Raw genomic sequence first — 14,408 nt, 5'->3', positions numbered from 1 at the left:
TGGCTCCTCCCGGCCCCGGGGGCGGGCGCGGAGGCGGGGGCTGCGGGGGGCCGGGCCCCCGGGTGTCTGCCCCGCCTCGTCGCCGCGGTGTGGGCGGTGGCCGGGTGTGCCGGGGGGCAGGTGCATGACACGGCGGGCGGGGACCGCGGGATGGAGGGCCGGGGCGCGACCTGGGGCGGGCGGGGGAGCACCGGGCGCGCCGGTAGCCAGCCCCGCTCTGGGGTGGGGGCACCGCCAGCGGGACAGGGTTGCCCCCGGCCGGCGGGACAAGACTGTGGCGGAACCGTGGTGCCGAGGCGGCGCGGCCCGGCAGCCCCGGGCAAGCGGGCGGGGTGGGGCGGGGCGGAAACCGTGCCGCTCATGCCGCCTTCCGGTTCCGGCGCGCGGTGTGCGGCGGGAAGCTGGGGAGGCCATTAGAGGCTGAGCGCGGGCACGGGCCGGGGCGGTAGGCGGGCGGTGAGTGGCGGTGCGGCCGGCCCTGAGCGTGGTTTTCCTATTGCCCCGCGAGCCCCGGCCGCGGTAGGGTCCCCATTGCTCTCCGGGCGCTGCGGGGAAGTATCAGAGCTGTGCCGCGTCCCCTGGGGCCTGCCGGGCCTGAGGGGGCGGCAGGCAGCCTGCGCAGGGCTCGGGGCTCTGCCCGGCCCCTCTTCGCCGCTGAGGCAGCGCTGAGGCCGGGGGTCTGCCGTGAAGGAGGGACGCGCGGGGCGCTCCCTAGGCCGCGGTGCGTGTGTGCGGAGGGCTCGGCCGGCTGCTGCGGTGCGGTGCCCTGGGAGCGTGGGGCCGGCTCGGGCCGCGGGCAGGCAGTGCCGGTACGGAGCTATGGCCTGGGGCTGGCTGTGCAAGCGGGCCGCCACCTAGGGCAGGAGAGACCTGGAGAAGACTTTTAACTTTTCTGCCCTCTTAAGTCTTTTCTTATTCCCTTGGGTCTGTTTCTCCAGGAGTTTTGCTAATTCCTTGCCAAAGCATGTGAAGTGTTTGGGCAAGAGAGAAAATCCACCCTTTACCCAGGGAAGGATCACAACCTAGTCTGTAACTTCTTCTGTAATAATGTTTGGGTTTGGTTTTTTTTATTATCTCAAGTCTAGAGCCACAGCACTGCAACCATGTCAATCGGAGTGCCAATCAAAGTCCTGCACGAGGCTGAAGGCCACATTGTGACATGTGAGACCAACACAGGAGAAGTTTATCGAGGCAAACTTATTGAAGCTGAAGACAACATGAATTGTCAGGTAAACCAGTTGGAGGGACGAGGGAAGGTTGTCTGATCTGTCCCTGGAAAGGCTGAGAGCTTGCTTATTGGCAGCATGACTAGAAGATTCTTCCTTCTTGTCTCGGGATAAAGAAACTGTACTGCTGCATGCCCTTACCATAGTGAAATGGATTCAGGATTGCTGAGAGCCCAGAGGAGGGCAGAGCTTTCTCTTTCTGGCTTTAGAGTCAGATTAGGCATTCCTGTCAGTAATGTCAGAGTTCCTAAGAAGCTATTCTGTACACAGTGTTTCTGCTGAAGTTCTTTATTTAAAGCTGCTGAGGATAAGCATAAAAAACCTCCTTGATTTAAGAAACTGAAGCTTTAGCATCCCAAGAGGGCTTAATTTTGACTGACTTTAGGCAAGTCATTTGTGAAATCAAAATGCTTCCCTGAATAGTTAGGACTGGAATAGTTTAAATAAAGTGACTCAGTATGAGGAAAATATCCTGCTTTCCAGCCAGGGTAGAGATAACTTTCACAAGAAGCTGTGAGGGGCCACAGCCAGGACAGGTGACCCCAGCCAGCCAAATTCCATACTGTGTGAGATCATGTTCTGTATATTAAGGGGCTGGCTGGGCACCAGGGTCTGGGCAGCGAGCAAATTGTATTTCATATCACCTGCTTTGTATATTCTTTTATAAATGTTGCTGGTTTTCTATTTGCTGTCCCAGTAAATTGTCCTTATCTCAACCCATGTTTTTTTAGCTTTTTACTTCTGTTTTTTCCCCTCATCCTGTTGGGGGGTAGGAGGGAGGAGTGGGTGAGTGGTGCTTAGCTGCCAGCTGGGGCTGAACCCCAACAGAAAACAAAACTAACAAAGCTAATAAAACTTCTTTGCAGACTGGGGAGAAAGCAAAAGTCCTGGGCCTGCTTGAGTAGGAGCAGCAGACTTAGTATGTTTGAGTGGGCCTGGATGCCTTGTCACAACTGCAGCTGGGAGAGCAGTGTGCTCGGAAAGGCTGTGGTACTTGAAGCCTGGCTGTGTGCTCTGCAGGCAGGAGAAGCAGGGGTACAGAGCTGTGTTAGAGGCCTCTGTGAGCGCTGACTGATCTTTGCTTTACAGATGTCCAACATAACAGTCACGTACAGAGATGGACGCGTGGCACAGCTTGAGCAGGTGTACATCAGAGGTAGCAAGATACGGTTTCTCATTTTACCAGATATGCTGAAGAACGCTCCTATGCTGAAGAGCATGAAAAATAAAAACCAAGGTTCTGGAGCTGGGCGAGGGAAAGCAGCTATCCTCAAAGCTCAAGGTGTGTACAGTTTGGTTGTGGTCATGTCATGTGCACGTGCTCCCCCCCTGTTCTGCTGCAAAACAACGGGGAAAAAAATCAATCCCTATCACATAGGAGATCTAAGCTGCAAGAAGATGAAAGATTACTGTCCCATACGTTGTTTTTCTGTGTATTGTATCTTACAGTGGAAGTCAGACTGTCCATTTAACTGAATGTGTGGTATCAGTGCTATGCTAGTTTAGACCTGTAGAGTAGTTGTGTTAAACGGAAGCTTTACATAGGATTTCATTATTTGTTTTCTAGTGATTGTGGTTGCTAAGTGTATGGAATACTTAGGGGAGAATAACTGTGTTCTGGTTAAACTTTTGTAGGGAAAAAGAATCAGATATTAAGAAGGTATTTAAACTGCTGGGAAGCTGTAATTATTAGCTAGTATGTAGTTCACTCCCCTTAGTACCTTTCTCAGGGGAACAGCCTAGTCACAGCAAGATTGAGTAATGATAATGGGCTGCAGAGTCCTTGGTTAACTTTAGTAAATGCAGCTGGGATACAAATTGGCGGGGGGTGGGATAATATCTACTGAACCACTCCAGGTTCTGTTGCAAAGCCATGGCAGATGGTGGGGTTTTACATTTGTTGGGCTGGAAATGTGTGTTTCAGGTTAGAAGGAACACAAAGGGTACGAATGTTGGGCTGAGTAACCATTAGCACTGACTCTTCTCACAGAGAGCTCTGTCCTGTTCTGTTGCTTTCCACGCTTCATTGGACAGCCTCATCTCCTTGCTTCTAAGCAAGAGATGTTGAGTGTTGTTTGGTTGGTTTGTCAGCTGTTGAGATAACTATCCAGTTATGTCAAATTCATATCCTCCCTGTTTTCTCTCATCAGTGGCTGCCAGAGGAAGAGGCCGTGGTATGGGCCGTGGCAACATCTTCCAGAAGCGAAGATAATCTTCGCCTTGACCACCGTGCTTTTTTGTTGTGTTTTTTTAGGGGTATTGACTACATGTGCATCAGTATCAGTTTTGTTTAATAAATGTTTCTGACAAAAACTTGTCTGCTCTTGTATGACAGGACTCCCTCTTGGGCAAATACATTGTAGGTTGATTTAAAACTTAACTACTCTGGCTGGAAAATAGTGGACTATCTGGATTTAACTGCTTTATGTGACACTGAGTCTTAAAGATCATCTTGTTTCCTTTATCCTGTTTAGTTCCATTGTTGTTGTTCTTTTCCTAAAGAATTAGAAGGTATTCTTGAGGAAGAATTTTTAAATAGTATGTTTTAAAGTCATATTAGCAGCTGCATTATGGAACATACAGCCAGAGGCAGCTTCCTGAGAAGCAAAGCAGTGTTGGCTTTATATGGATCTACACTAGGTAGAGGTCCATCTCCAGAGCTGGACATTGAGCTTGTATTCATACATTTCTTGTTTTTCTCTTTGGATATGGGGAGGATTTTTCTTAAGGAACACACAACTTTGATAATCTGGAGTCTGCATTTGCAGTGAGAAATTCTGATCTAACTGTTAGTAGTTCACTTGTTTGTGGCAGTTTGGGGTTCTTTTTTTCCTCTCTGCCTGGGAAAAGAAGTGAAAATATAAAAGGATTTTTCAGGAATGAATTTCAAGTGTTTTGTAAGTTTGGAAAGTGGTGCAGGTGTGTGGTGAAACAGTTGCATTTAGTGGATGACCAATAGAAATGCTCATCTTCTGAACAAAACTTCAGGTCAGCTTTAGCTTTTGGTCTGAACACTTATGGACTGTCATCCAGATCATCATCTGGTCTGCAGGAAGCCAAACACAGTTGTAACTTCATTTTGCTCGAGGTATAGTGTAGTTGTCTTACTGACTTCAAGGGCTGAAATATTCACCTGTTACACCTCTGTACCTAATCACCTGCTTGCACACGGCTACTATCGGTCTGTACATGTATCCCTCCTAGTCCTGCTTTTCTGCTCCAGTATTTTTCCCTTGTGTGCAGACATGAAAGTTGAACTAATGTATTAATTTGTTGAATTGTCTGTAAATAAAGCTGTATTTGGTCTCACATTACTAGAAAAACCATGCTACGTGTTCTTCTGGGTTGTAATGATCGTAAATATTTGTATTAGAAAACTCCTTAAAATGTTTGTTGTGCTTGAGCTTAACTATAAAAACATTTTGGTGTCATCTTATGCCTAAACTGAAGAACCTGCCCCAAGGACAAGAGAGTTTTCACAAAGCTCTGCCTCAAAACATGGCCTGCGAGTCATGTTATAGCGGTGATGCTGTCCTGAAGGCTTCGCTTCCACCTTAAACTGAGTCCTATCAGGGTTTAGTGGAGGCATTGAACACTTTTTTTGAGTGACTGGATTTGAAGAGCAACTCTTCCTTAAGAGAGACTCATAACTAATACCAGAGCTGAGTGTTTAGCCGCACAAGGCGGGACAAGTAGAACTATAGATTTCTAATCACTAATAGTACATTTTAGAATGTTAACAATCAATTTGGTTCTAGCTGTTGGTGTAGAAGTGAAGACACACCTCTTCACAGAATTTCTGCTGCATAAATGCTTCTGAATTTCACCAGCCTGTTGTGATAGACTATCTTAAAATCAGCATGGATCTGAAGTCCATTTTGGGTCTGTACCAGATGCCCGATGTGACTGTTTTTTCGACACACACTGGAGAAAAGAATTCCCATCCTGTTGCTGTACCGTGAGCGTCACGGTAAGAATTGACCTGTCTGCTTGTAATATCCCAGGTGTAAGCACGGACTCTCTGGAAATGAGTTAGTAGGTAAGAAGAGAGATTTCTGTTGACATCCCCTGGCTTGGTTTGTTGTATGGTGGTTTCTTATGGCTATTTGGAATAGGTGTCTCTTACTTGCAATCTGTTAACTGGGTTTTAGTACTTTTAATCCATCAGGCTGGTGATTGTGCTGCTGATCAAGTTTTTGTACAGTGGGTTCAGTAGAACAGGAATGGTGCAATACACAATTACTGTATTGCTTGAGGCAAGTATCTGTTGGAAGATTTTATAGGATGCTTCTTCAGCTGTTAGAGCTGCTTCCTCTTTTCAAAGCAAACACCTAATAGAAACCTGAGATTGATTAGCACAATTATTAATTGCTATAAATATAAACTAGTAAAGGATGGAGTGTGTCTGGTGATGGATGGGAAGCTGTTCTCCTTAAAGGGTGTCATCCTGGCCGTGGCTAACGCACAGTGAGTGACGAAGGTAACATTACCTTGTATAGTAACAGGAGAGACGAGGAGTGCTCACAGTTTGAGCAGAGAAAAACCACTTTGACAGAAGCCTTTTGGGTCTGGCTTCTGTTGGGTCCCCTGTAATCACAGAATTGGTGGTTGGAAGGGACCTCAAGAGATCGAGTCCAACCCCCAAAATCTCCCAAGAAAACAAACAGTGATGAGGATTGCTGCTTTTTACTTTTTTCCCAGGACCACCCAGTGCTTGCCAGCCCTCAAAGCTCTGCTTCCTTTCCTGAAAAGTCTCCATAAAGAATTCTTAATATGTAGAAAAGGAAGTAAGCCATGGGTGGGTGTGAGGGGGGAGTTGACTAGAATTATTTTTTAAAGAAATTCAGCATTTTGGTAATGCTGCAAATGTGGCCCATTGGCTTTGGGTGTCTCACTGTTTCCTTCTGACTGTTAAACAGCATGTAGCCTCTCCTGAAGGTTAGATGTCAGCTGCTTTTGCAGTGGGCAGGGCAGGACACTCGTTTTGAAGCACAGGTGGCTACTGGAATGGCAAAGATTTTGAAACACCAAGGGGAACCCTGAAGAATGCAATGATCAAATGCTTTTAAAGCAAATTAAAGCTGCCTGGCAGTAATAGGCTTGTTGGGGATTGTTTCCACTACTGATGGTTGGCTTCCCTTCTCTATTTCTCAAAGGCCGGCTTCCTCTTCCCTGTCCCATGCCAAGCTTCTCTCTACCAAGATCACCTCCCTTCTCTGAAACAGTAGATGTGGCATTCAGCAGCACTGAGGGCAACCACAAGTTTCAGGAAGAAATAGTAACCCTCCCAGTAGGTTTTACTGCTGGAACAAACTGTCATGTATCTGCTTTAAGAGGTTTCTACCCCTGTGGATGTTTCTCACCCTCTGTATTTGTGCCGTTCTGCTCAGCACACAGCAATGAAACTTTGGTTTTAAACTTTTTCCAGCTGGTGCTGCCTTAGCTTTTAGGCTTTACTTGAAACACACTGCATCTCTAACCTGTGTCAGCTCTGAGGAAAATAATGGGCTTTGCATAAATGAAAAGCTTTGCACCATCAGCTGAGGTTGAGGCTGAGTCTAGGATGAAATGTTTACGCTCTTCAGAAAGATACTGTGAATTAGTGTGAAGCTTCATAGTGGCAGGAAATTAAGCCCCAGTCAGGACAAACGTATCACTCAGCAATTTCTTCTCAGTAGATCAAAATCTGACTCGACTGATGTGCCAGTTTGTTGCAAGCTGCTCTAAAGATCCTACATGCATATTACCCTTCCAGTGGGATAAATCAGAATTTCTCTCTAACAAACCCTGTCCCATCACTAGATGGCTCTGCTGGTATGGGAATGAAAAGCAAGAAACCAGAACACTCTGGAAGGAAAAAAAATGTGAGAAACGTGACTTCTGCTATAAAAGTCACAAACTCAATGCTATTACAAACTCCAGCATGAAAATCCTCAGGTTTTCTGTCCTCTTCAGTGTTCTCCTAATGCTGGCTTCATATGCACCCAGGTTATTCCAGCTGTTGATTGATGCTGTGTGTTTCCCTGGAACTTGGCAAATTGGGCATGTGCACTTAGGTAGGTTGTGCAGATCCCTCTAGTCCAGCAACTTAGGTGATCTGTTTGGGCAGAGGATCCAATGGAGAGATACAGCTGTTTGGTTTTAACATCTACTGTTATTTGTCACCATTTTTCCCTTTTTGTCACAGATTGCAGCATTTCTTTTCATTATCTGCCATTGCTTTGTGTGTGGGCTTGAAAAACTGTTCCTGTCCAGTGGATTTGGGGCTCACTGGAGCTTCTGACAGAGAGAAGGAAGCCACTGGCATGGAGCCTTGATGTGAACTTGCCCCTTTGATGTCAGCAGTGTAGGTGCCTTTTGAAGTATTCCTGTGGGACACAGAAGCTATGCTGCAGCCATGCAAACCCATGTATGGAGAAGTGCAGAAGTTCACTCACTCTTCCTAGGTCAAAACCAAGGTTGTGCCATGGTATGGAAATGGGAAGGACATCCTGATAACAGCAGGGAAGAGAGAAATGCTTGGAGAAGGCATCACCTGAACAAATCCCTTTGCACAGAACACTAGGACTTTTCCTTACTGACCAGTTGCTTTCATCCCATACACATGCAGTTCTGCTCTCCAGGTGTGCCTAACTTGTATTTAATCCTAAAGCTACACTTTCCTCTAGCTCATTTTCTAAGCCTACTCTGCAAAATACCAGTCTGTGGGGTGTTGTGTTATGCCTGAGAGAGGGTGGGAAGGGCTGCTGTGTAGGTAAGTGGCAAGTTACAGTCTGTCTTCTCAGTGTAATCACGTGCCATGCTGTACCAGCCCTGTTCTCCAGGGTGACAGAACATCCTATGTACCAACTCAAAACCATAGGAGAGGGAGAAGTAAAGTGATGTGGCCCACAGTTCCCCCATGCCCTCCTGACAACCTCTTCCAGAAGGGTAGAATGGAGTTGAAGACACCATGTGCTGGTGCTGGTTTTGATTTTGAATTTTTAAGGCTTCAGTTGTCAGGATAACTGTTCAGTCTGTATCTCTTTGCTACTTAAGCTGCACAGTGAGCTTTCCATTTAAACCAGAGATACACTGTTTCCTCTTGCCAGTGAAATGTGAGCAAGGATGTAAGGCTGACATCCCAGTGGAGTAATGATTTGGTAAGGTAGCAAAGGGTGGAATTCTGAGGTCTACAAGAAAGTGTCAGTGATTTGGTTGCTTATTTCTCAGCCATGGGTCAAATTGGAGGAAGGGTTCTCCCTATATCCTTTGAGAAAGGCAAAAATTTCAATCTGGCCTTGCACCTTATTGCAGGTTCTGAGAGCAAGACCTGGTGTTTTTCCTCTCACATTAGAGAGATGGGAGATCACTTATGGGGCCCTCCTGCCTTCAGTGTTTCTTTGGGAGGAAATACAGATACACCACAGCTAAAACATGGACCAGAATAGCCTTGAAATGAATTCTGGTTCGGGCAGTGTGCTGCAGATTACTTTGCAAGTAAGATGATGCTATTCTCTGCCTCCTCTGCTCAGGGACAGATCATGCCTGCAGACAGAAAAGCTACCATATGACTACAGCATGCTGGTGCCTGAAGTGGCCAAAGCAGTGCTCGTCTGCAAGTACTTTCTCAGACTGAGTCACATTTTAACTGCTTCAGGTGTCCTGTTGTTGCCTGGTCCTGTAACAACAGTTCTTGACAGTGTTGAGAGTACCTTGGAGGTAATGAATAGGGAAGTGCCACCCTTCTCAGCCCTTGCTGACTGTTCTGCTAAGACCAGGGTGTGGGATGATTTAACTGAGAGTGCAGTATGACTTGTAGGTTTGGGGTGGGTTTACTCCACCTAATGCAGATATTTAATGGGAAAAGTATCTTGGCTTTTTTATGTGAATTGGTTGTTCCTAGTAGACAGGGTATTATTCCTGGCACAAGACCAGTCATTGCATAAGTAAGCATTGTGCTGCTCTCTGCTGCTCAGCAGAGACTATCGGAGTCTATGAAAAGTGGAGGTTTTCCAGCATCATTAATTCAGGGGAGAATGTTGAAGCCCTGGCAAAGAAACAGATTGTATCCAGAAGATGTGTAGTTATGCTGGGAGAAATGAAAAGAATGGCAGAAAAACACAATTATTGTTCTTTTGTTTAGTGAACTGCTTGCAGTGAGCGTTTAATTTGTTCTTCATTTTCCCTTGCCTGGGGACTTAAAATCTGTTCTCTGGTTGGGGGTTTGCCCTATTTCCAGCTCAGTGGAGAGGCACTAGTGCAGCTACTCCAGAGCAAACCCCTGCTTGTTGGGAGGCAAAGCTCCTCTCGTTCTGCCCCACAGTCCTAGAATTTTAACAGGGAGTGGGACAGGACAAGGGGGAATGGATTAAAACTAAAGGAAGGAAGGTTTAGATTAGATCTTAGGGGGAAGTTCTTTACAGAGAGAGTGGTGAGGTTCTGGAACAGGCTGCCCAGAGAGGTGGTGGGTGCCCCATCCCTGGGGGTGTTCAAGGCCAGGTTGGATGGGTCCCTGGGCAACCTTGTGTAGATCCAGGCTGGAGGGTGGTGGCCCTGCCTGTGGCAGGGGGATTGGAGCTCTATGATCCTTGAGGTCCCTTCCAACCCATTCTATGATTCTATGACAGAGGACTTGGTGGGCTGGTAAAGCAAAGAGAAGGCAGTGGGAATGCCTGGATTTGCAGGGAGGTGGGGTGCTGTAGGGGACTGTCCCTTTAGCTGGGTCATGGCTCCATGCTGTAAAATGCCTGAGCACCACTCTCCCGTGTTTCTCTCTGCAAAACTGGGTACACAGGGTATAAAGACATTGTCAGCCCAGGTTTCACAAAAGGAGATGGACACCAAGCCATGGAGTGGTTCAGACCAGCATTTGAAGACAGGTTTGGGCCCACAGGTCCTGCTGAATCTAATGAGCCAGGCTCCTAAGTACTTTTCAATATCTATCCTTAAGTGATGAGCCTGGAGCTCAGGGACCAAGTCTCTGGAGTCCTAGTGACTGCTTTAAATCCTGGATGATCCCAGAATTGATGGTCTTTGAGCACTACTACCTCCTGCATCAGTCTCTTCTTGAACAGTAAGCCACTTGTTGGAGTGGATACTCCTAGCATATTCAGGCTGCTTTGCTGGAAGTCCCTCAGGACATCTGGAAAAATGCAGTTCTGTTGTTTCTGTTACAGCTGGTTTGTATGCTCTTTTCTGATTTCTCTGCTCCCCCACAATAAACATCAATCCCCCTTGTTAAGCAGCTCCAGTAAAGCCTGCTGAATCTGTGCTACCTTGATTTATTTTCATCCCCCTGCCTTAATTCCTCCCTTAATTTCATCCTCAAAGGGTAGTGACTGATGCTCCCTTCTGCAGAGTAAGAGAATGTTCCGTGTAAGTTTATAACAACTGAGATGCAATCCTGCTGTGGGTTCTTGTGCTTCTGGCAAACGTTTACTCACTGTAGGTAAAAGTGAAAGCTGTCTTTATGGAGGGCTGCCAGGGAAGGACAGGGGACTGAAGAAAAGCTTACCTTCTGTACCTCAGTGCTAGAGGTTTACTGGCAAGTTTCTTGACAAGACAGTCATTCTTCTTTCCTTGCAAGGATATGGGGAAGATGAATCACTGGTCAAATGATCTTGGATGCTCTGGTAAGAACACCTTGCAAATCATTCTGCCCAGGCACAGAGCTGATGATTAGAGGATTAGGCTTATTTATAATCCTCCTTTCAGGAGGATTGGTTCTGTTTTCAGGGTAGAAGCCTCTCCACCCCACTTGGCAGAAGAGGACCGACCTCTGCAACACAAATATGTGTTGGCTTTGTATTCCAAATTTGAATGTGTTGAGTGCAGCCTGTGTCTGTAAATAACAAAGAAGAGATGGCTTGTCTAAAAGTAGAACCTGTCAAGGTTGTTGGGTTTGGGCTTTTTGGGGATGAGTTTTCTGCTAAGTTGGTAGTATTTAGCCCTCACTAGAGACACAAGTCAGGCCACAACAGTTGTAAGCCCACAGCCTCTTAGAGGTTTTGGAGCAGTGCAGCTGATGGCCCTCAGCAAACATGCTGTGGAGCTGGGAATATGACAACACAGAGACCCATGTGGAGGCATTTTAGGATGCTTATTGGTATCTTTACAGTTTTCTAAAACCTCAGTTAGGCTGCAGGAGGGTGGTTGGTTTGGGTTTTAATTTTGTTTTGTTTTATGGGTTGGTTTTTTGTTTGGTTTTTTTGTTTGTTTGTTTTGAGGTGGGTTTTTTGTTATTAGTTTTGGTTGTTTATTTCCCCTAACAATATCTAGCTGAGAGAGAGAACTGTAGTGTGGAGATTTTTGCTCTTCTATAAGAAGAAAGGTGTTGCTGTTTGTTGCTTCGCAACTGAGTAAATCTCATGTGTCTCCAGAACATTTCCACAGCAAGCCTTTTTTTTTTTTTTTCAGTTTCCAAAGCTCACTTGTCACCCAATATTGTTCCTCTTTGAAGAACACTATATAAAAGTGCATATCAGAGACTTCTTTAGAACCAGACAGAATTGCATCATTTTGCCTGCAGTCCTGTCCGCGCTGGCTTTTTGAGGACAGCTTGGACACAGCAAGAGGCAGTGCTGTGGTTTGGGGAAAGGAGGAGTGAATGCAAGTAGAGAAAATGTGGCTTCTGCCTTTCTCTGGGTATTTATTAGGATGTGCTGTCTTTGTTTTGTCTTTTCACTACAACCTTTTTTTCCAATTAATGAGCCAAATTTGACATGGAAACGGTGGGTGAAGCTCTAGGGAACTCATTAGAGGTTTTTCATGTCAGAAGTTGACTCTGAATGTATGAAGTCTAATCCTAAACCTAGGCTGAGATTTATGCCATGGGACATGGTAAAGCCTCTGGCTAGAGACTGTTGGGAGGGTCCAAGTAGCAGCCCTTACTATACCTCTGCAGCCCCATTTGAGCCTTCCTTTTAGTGTGTGTTTTAACTCTCTGGAACATGATCCTGTCCTTAGGCTGAAACTAATGCTATATGACACACTGATCATCCAGTCTAAGGGTTATGCTGGGGAGAATTCCAGTAGCAGCTTTAGCTTTGCTTTAGCACCCTGGTCCCCAGTCCTGCTTTACATCTTGGCTGTTGCTGAACCCCAACCCCAGCAATGGCTCCAGGTGGTTTATACAGTGTCAGGTCTCCCCAGACAGGCATAGGGCACCCACCCTCTTGCTCCCCCCCTCATCAGGGCAGGGAGAGAAAATTAATTATTATTAATTACTTATTAATTACTGTCACCACAGCCTCTCCTCACAGCTGCCTCACAGCCAGGGCACAAGCACCCTGTGCTGTTCAAACTGGAAACACCTCAAAAACATGATCTGGTGGATGCATCCTGCTGTCCCTGCTTGTAGGAGACAAGTGACCACCCAGCTCCAGAGCACCTGTCCCATGAGGGCAAAGTGTCTTGCCCATCTTCTCTCCTCTGTGACACCTGAGGTTAGTGGATAGGCATTGTGTTTTTCTGGCTTGGCTTAATTCCTGCTTACAGAGGGACAGCAGGAGGCAAGCATTGCTTTCCTTCCTCCTGCCTTAAAGAGGGTTCTTCTGTCCTCCATTGTGGTCTTCTGAAAATGGCCCGTGTCTGAAAAGTCATCAGTAGTGCTGATTGAGCAGCAGGGCAGTGAGGTGATGGTACAGCGAAGGGGCAGAACAGCACAGGCATCAGCAGCACAAAAACTGACAGGGGATGCTGCTGCCTTCTCTGCTCCTGGGCTTTCTGGTCAGCAGGTGACAAAGGACCGATCACCCCTGTTGTCCTCGTGCTGCTTGCAGTGGGGAGACAGGGACCTGGGGGCAGCTTGCACAGGGTGGTCCTCTCTAAAATACCTGTACCCATGCAGGATGGGCCAGTCCAGGGCTGAGACTCAAGCAAGGAGACCTTACAGCTGGAGACTCCCTGGGCTGTTCCCCCTGAGTATCTGGTTGCATGACGAAGCTGCTCCTTTCCATTTCACACTCTCCCAGCTGCAGTTCCTGAAAAGCTGTTGGTAAAACGAGCAGTTTGGTTCTGATTTATCCAGTTATTCAGTTGCAGCAGAGTTCAGACAAAGGTGCACACACCAAACTGTCAGCTCTGCAAACCAAAAGATTTCAGGGGATCAAGAACAAAGCCCCACTCAGAAGTCTGACATGGAGACCCAAAAGCAGCTGCTGCTGCTAGTCTGGGAAAGTGCCTTTTCCCAGTTTTCTGTGCCATACTTGTACTTGATGAGACCCTATGTGTTTCAGGGCAGTTACACACGTTCATTAAGGCCTGTGTAGTTGTTCGATAGCTTCCTGAATGCATCCTATCACAGTATCCAGATAGATACATAGATATCACAGTATCTGGAGATATATGTATATACACAGGCAGATATAGCCTGAAAAATGGACTGGGAGGGATAATCCTCCAAAAAGTAGAGGAGCTGACTGATCAGTAAGCAGCAGAGCACCTATCCTCTGCCCTTGTGACATGTCTGCATGGGAGCTGAATAAACCTGATGCTGCAGACAGAAAGTGGGTTTGGGGTTTATTTGCTTTCAAGGCCAGTTTGTGTGCAGCACAGTGCAGGGCTTTGGGGAAAAGAGAGAATGTGTGGAAGGAAAGCTGACTTTCCTCTTCACTCTTCTCCTGGGGAAGAGTTACTGCATGGCTGTTGTTTTGTGGGGCTTCTGGGTTTGAATCAGCATCACTGAACCAGAATGCTGTCGAGTCACAGAGGAACAGAAGAGATTCATAATCGAGTACTTAGTGTCTCAAAGCAGCTCAAGATGTGGTCGTGGCTTCCTGGAGCGCTGGCCTCAGCTGAGAGTGTTCCGGTCTATTTTGTTTTGTGAACTACCTCTTGGCAGCCTGAAACCAGCTATTGCATCTATTTCAAGAGCCCTTGTTTAATGCCAGTAAACTGCAAAACGGATTCTCTTGTCCATTGATAATGGTCCCCAAAGGCTCAGAGCTGGGGGGGGCTGGGCTTTCTGCCAGCTGCTCTTGAAGGCTGTCATACCTGCTGTGCTGTCAAGATAGTGTTGTGATAAGGGTTCCTGTTGAGACACACCATCACCTCCTCTGAGCTGGGAAGCACATGTAATCTGGTGGTGGACAGAGTGATCTCTAAAAGCAGATATTTCATTCTTTTTTGTTTGCTTTCTTAGGATGAAACCATTTATGTTTTGGCTTTTTTGCCAGTACCTGTCCACTAAGGAGCCTGTCA

At 46.8% G+C, this 14,408-nt stretch overlaps 1 protein-coding gene across 1 annotated transcript; it reads left to right on the top strand.

The window, feature by feature from the left end:
- The first annotated feature begins 390 nt into the window (after positions 1–390).
- On the top strand, positions 391–3,539 carry SNRPD3 (small nuclear ribonucleoprotein D3 polypeptide). The gene is made up of 4 exons (XM_084271951.1): positions 391–456; positions 1,081–1,229; positions 2,316–2,508; positions 3,377–3,539. The coding sequence occupies exons 2-4, from the start codon at positions 1,104–1,106 to the stop codon at positions 3,436–3,438; spliced, it is 381 nt and encodes a 126-aa protein (XP_084128077.1). The 5' UTR covers positions 391–456; positions 1,081–1,103; the 3' UTR covers positions 3,439–3,539.
- The last annotated feature ends 10,869 nt before the right edge of the window (positions 3,540–14,408 follow it).

Source organism: Gallinula chloropus (assembly GCF_964237585.1).
Source record: "Gallinula chloropus genome assembly, chromosome: 17".
Classification (NCBI taxonomy): Eukaryota; Metazoa; Chordata; class Aves; order Gruiformes; family Rallidae; genus Gallinula; species Gallinula chloropus.
This window is presented reverse-complemented; position numbering and strand designations above follow the sequence as displayed.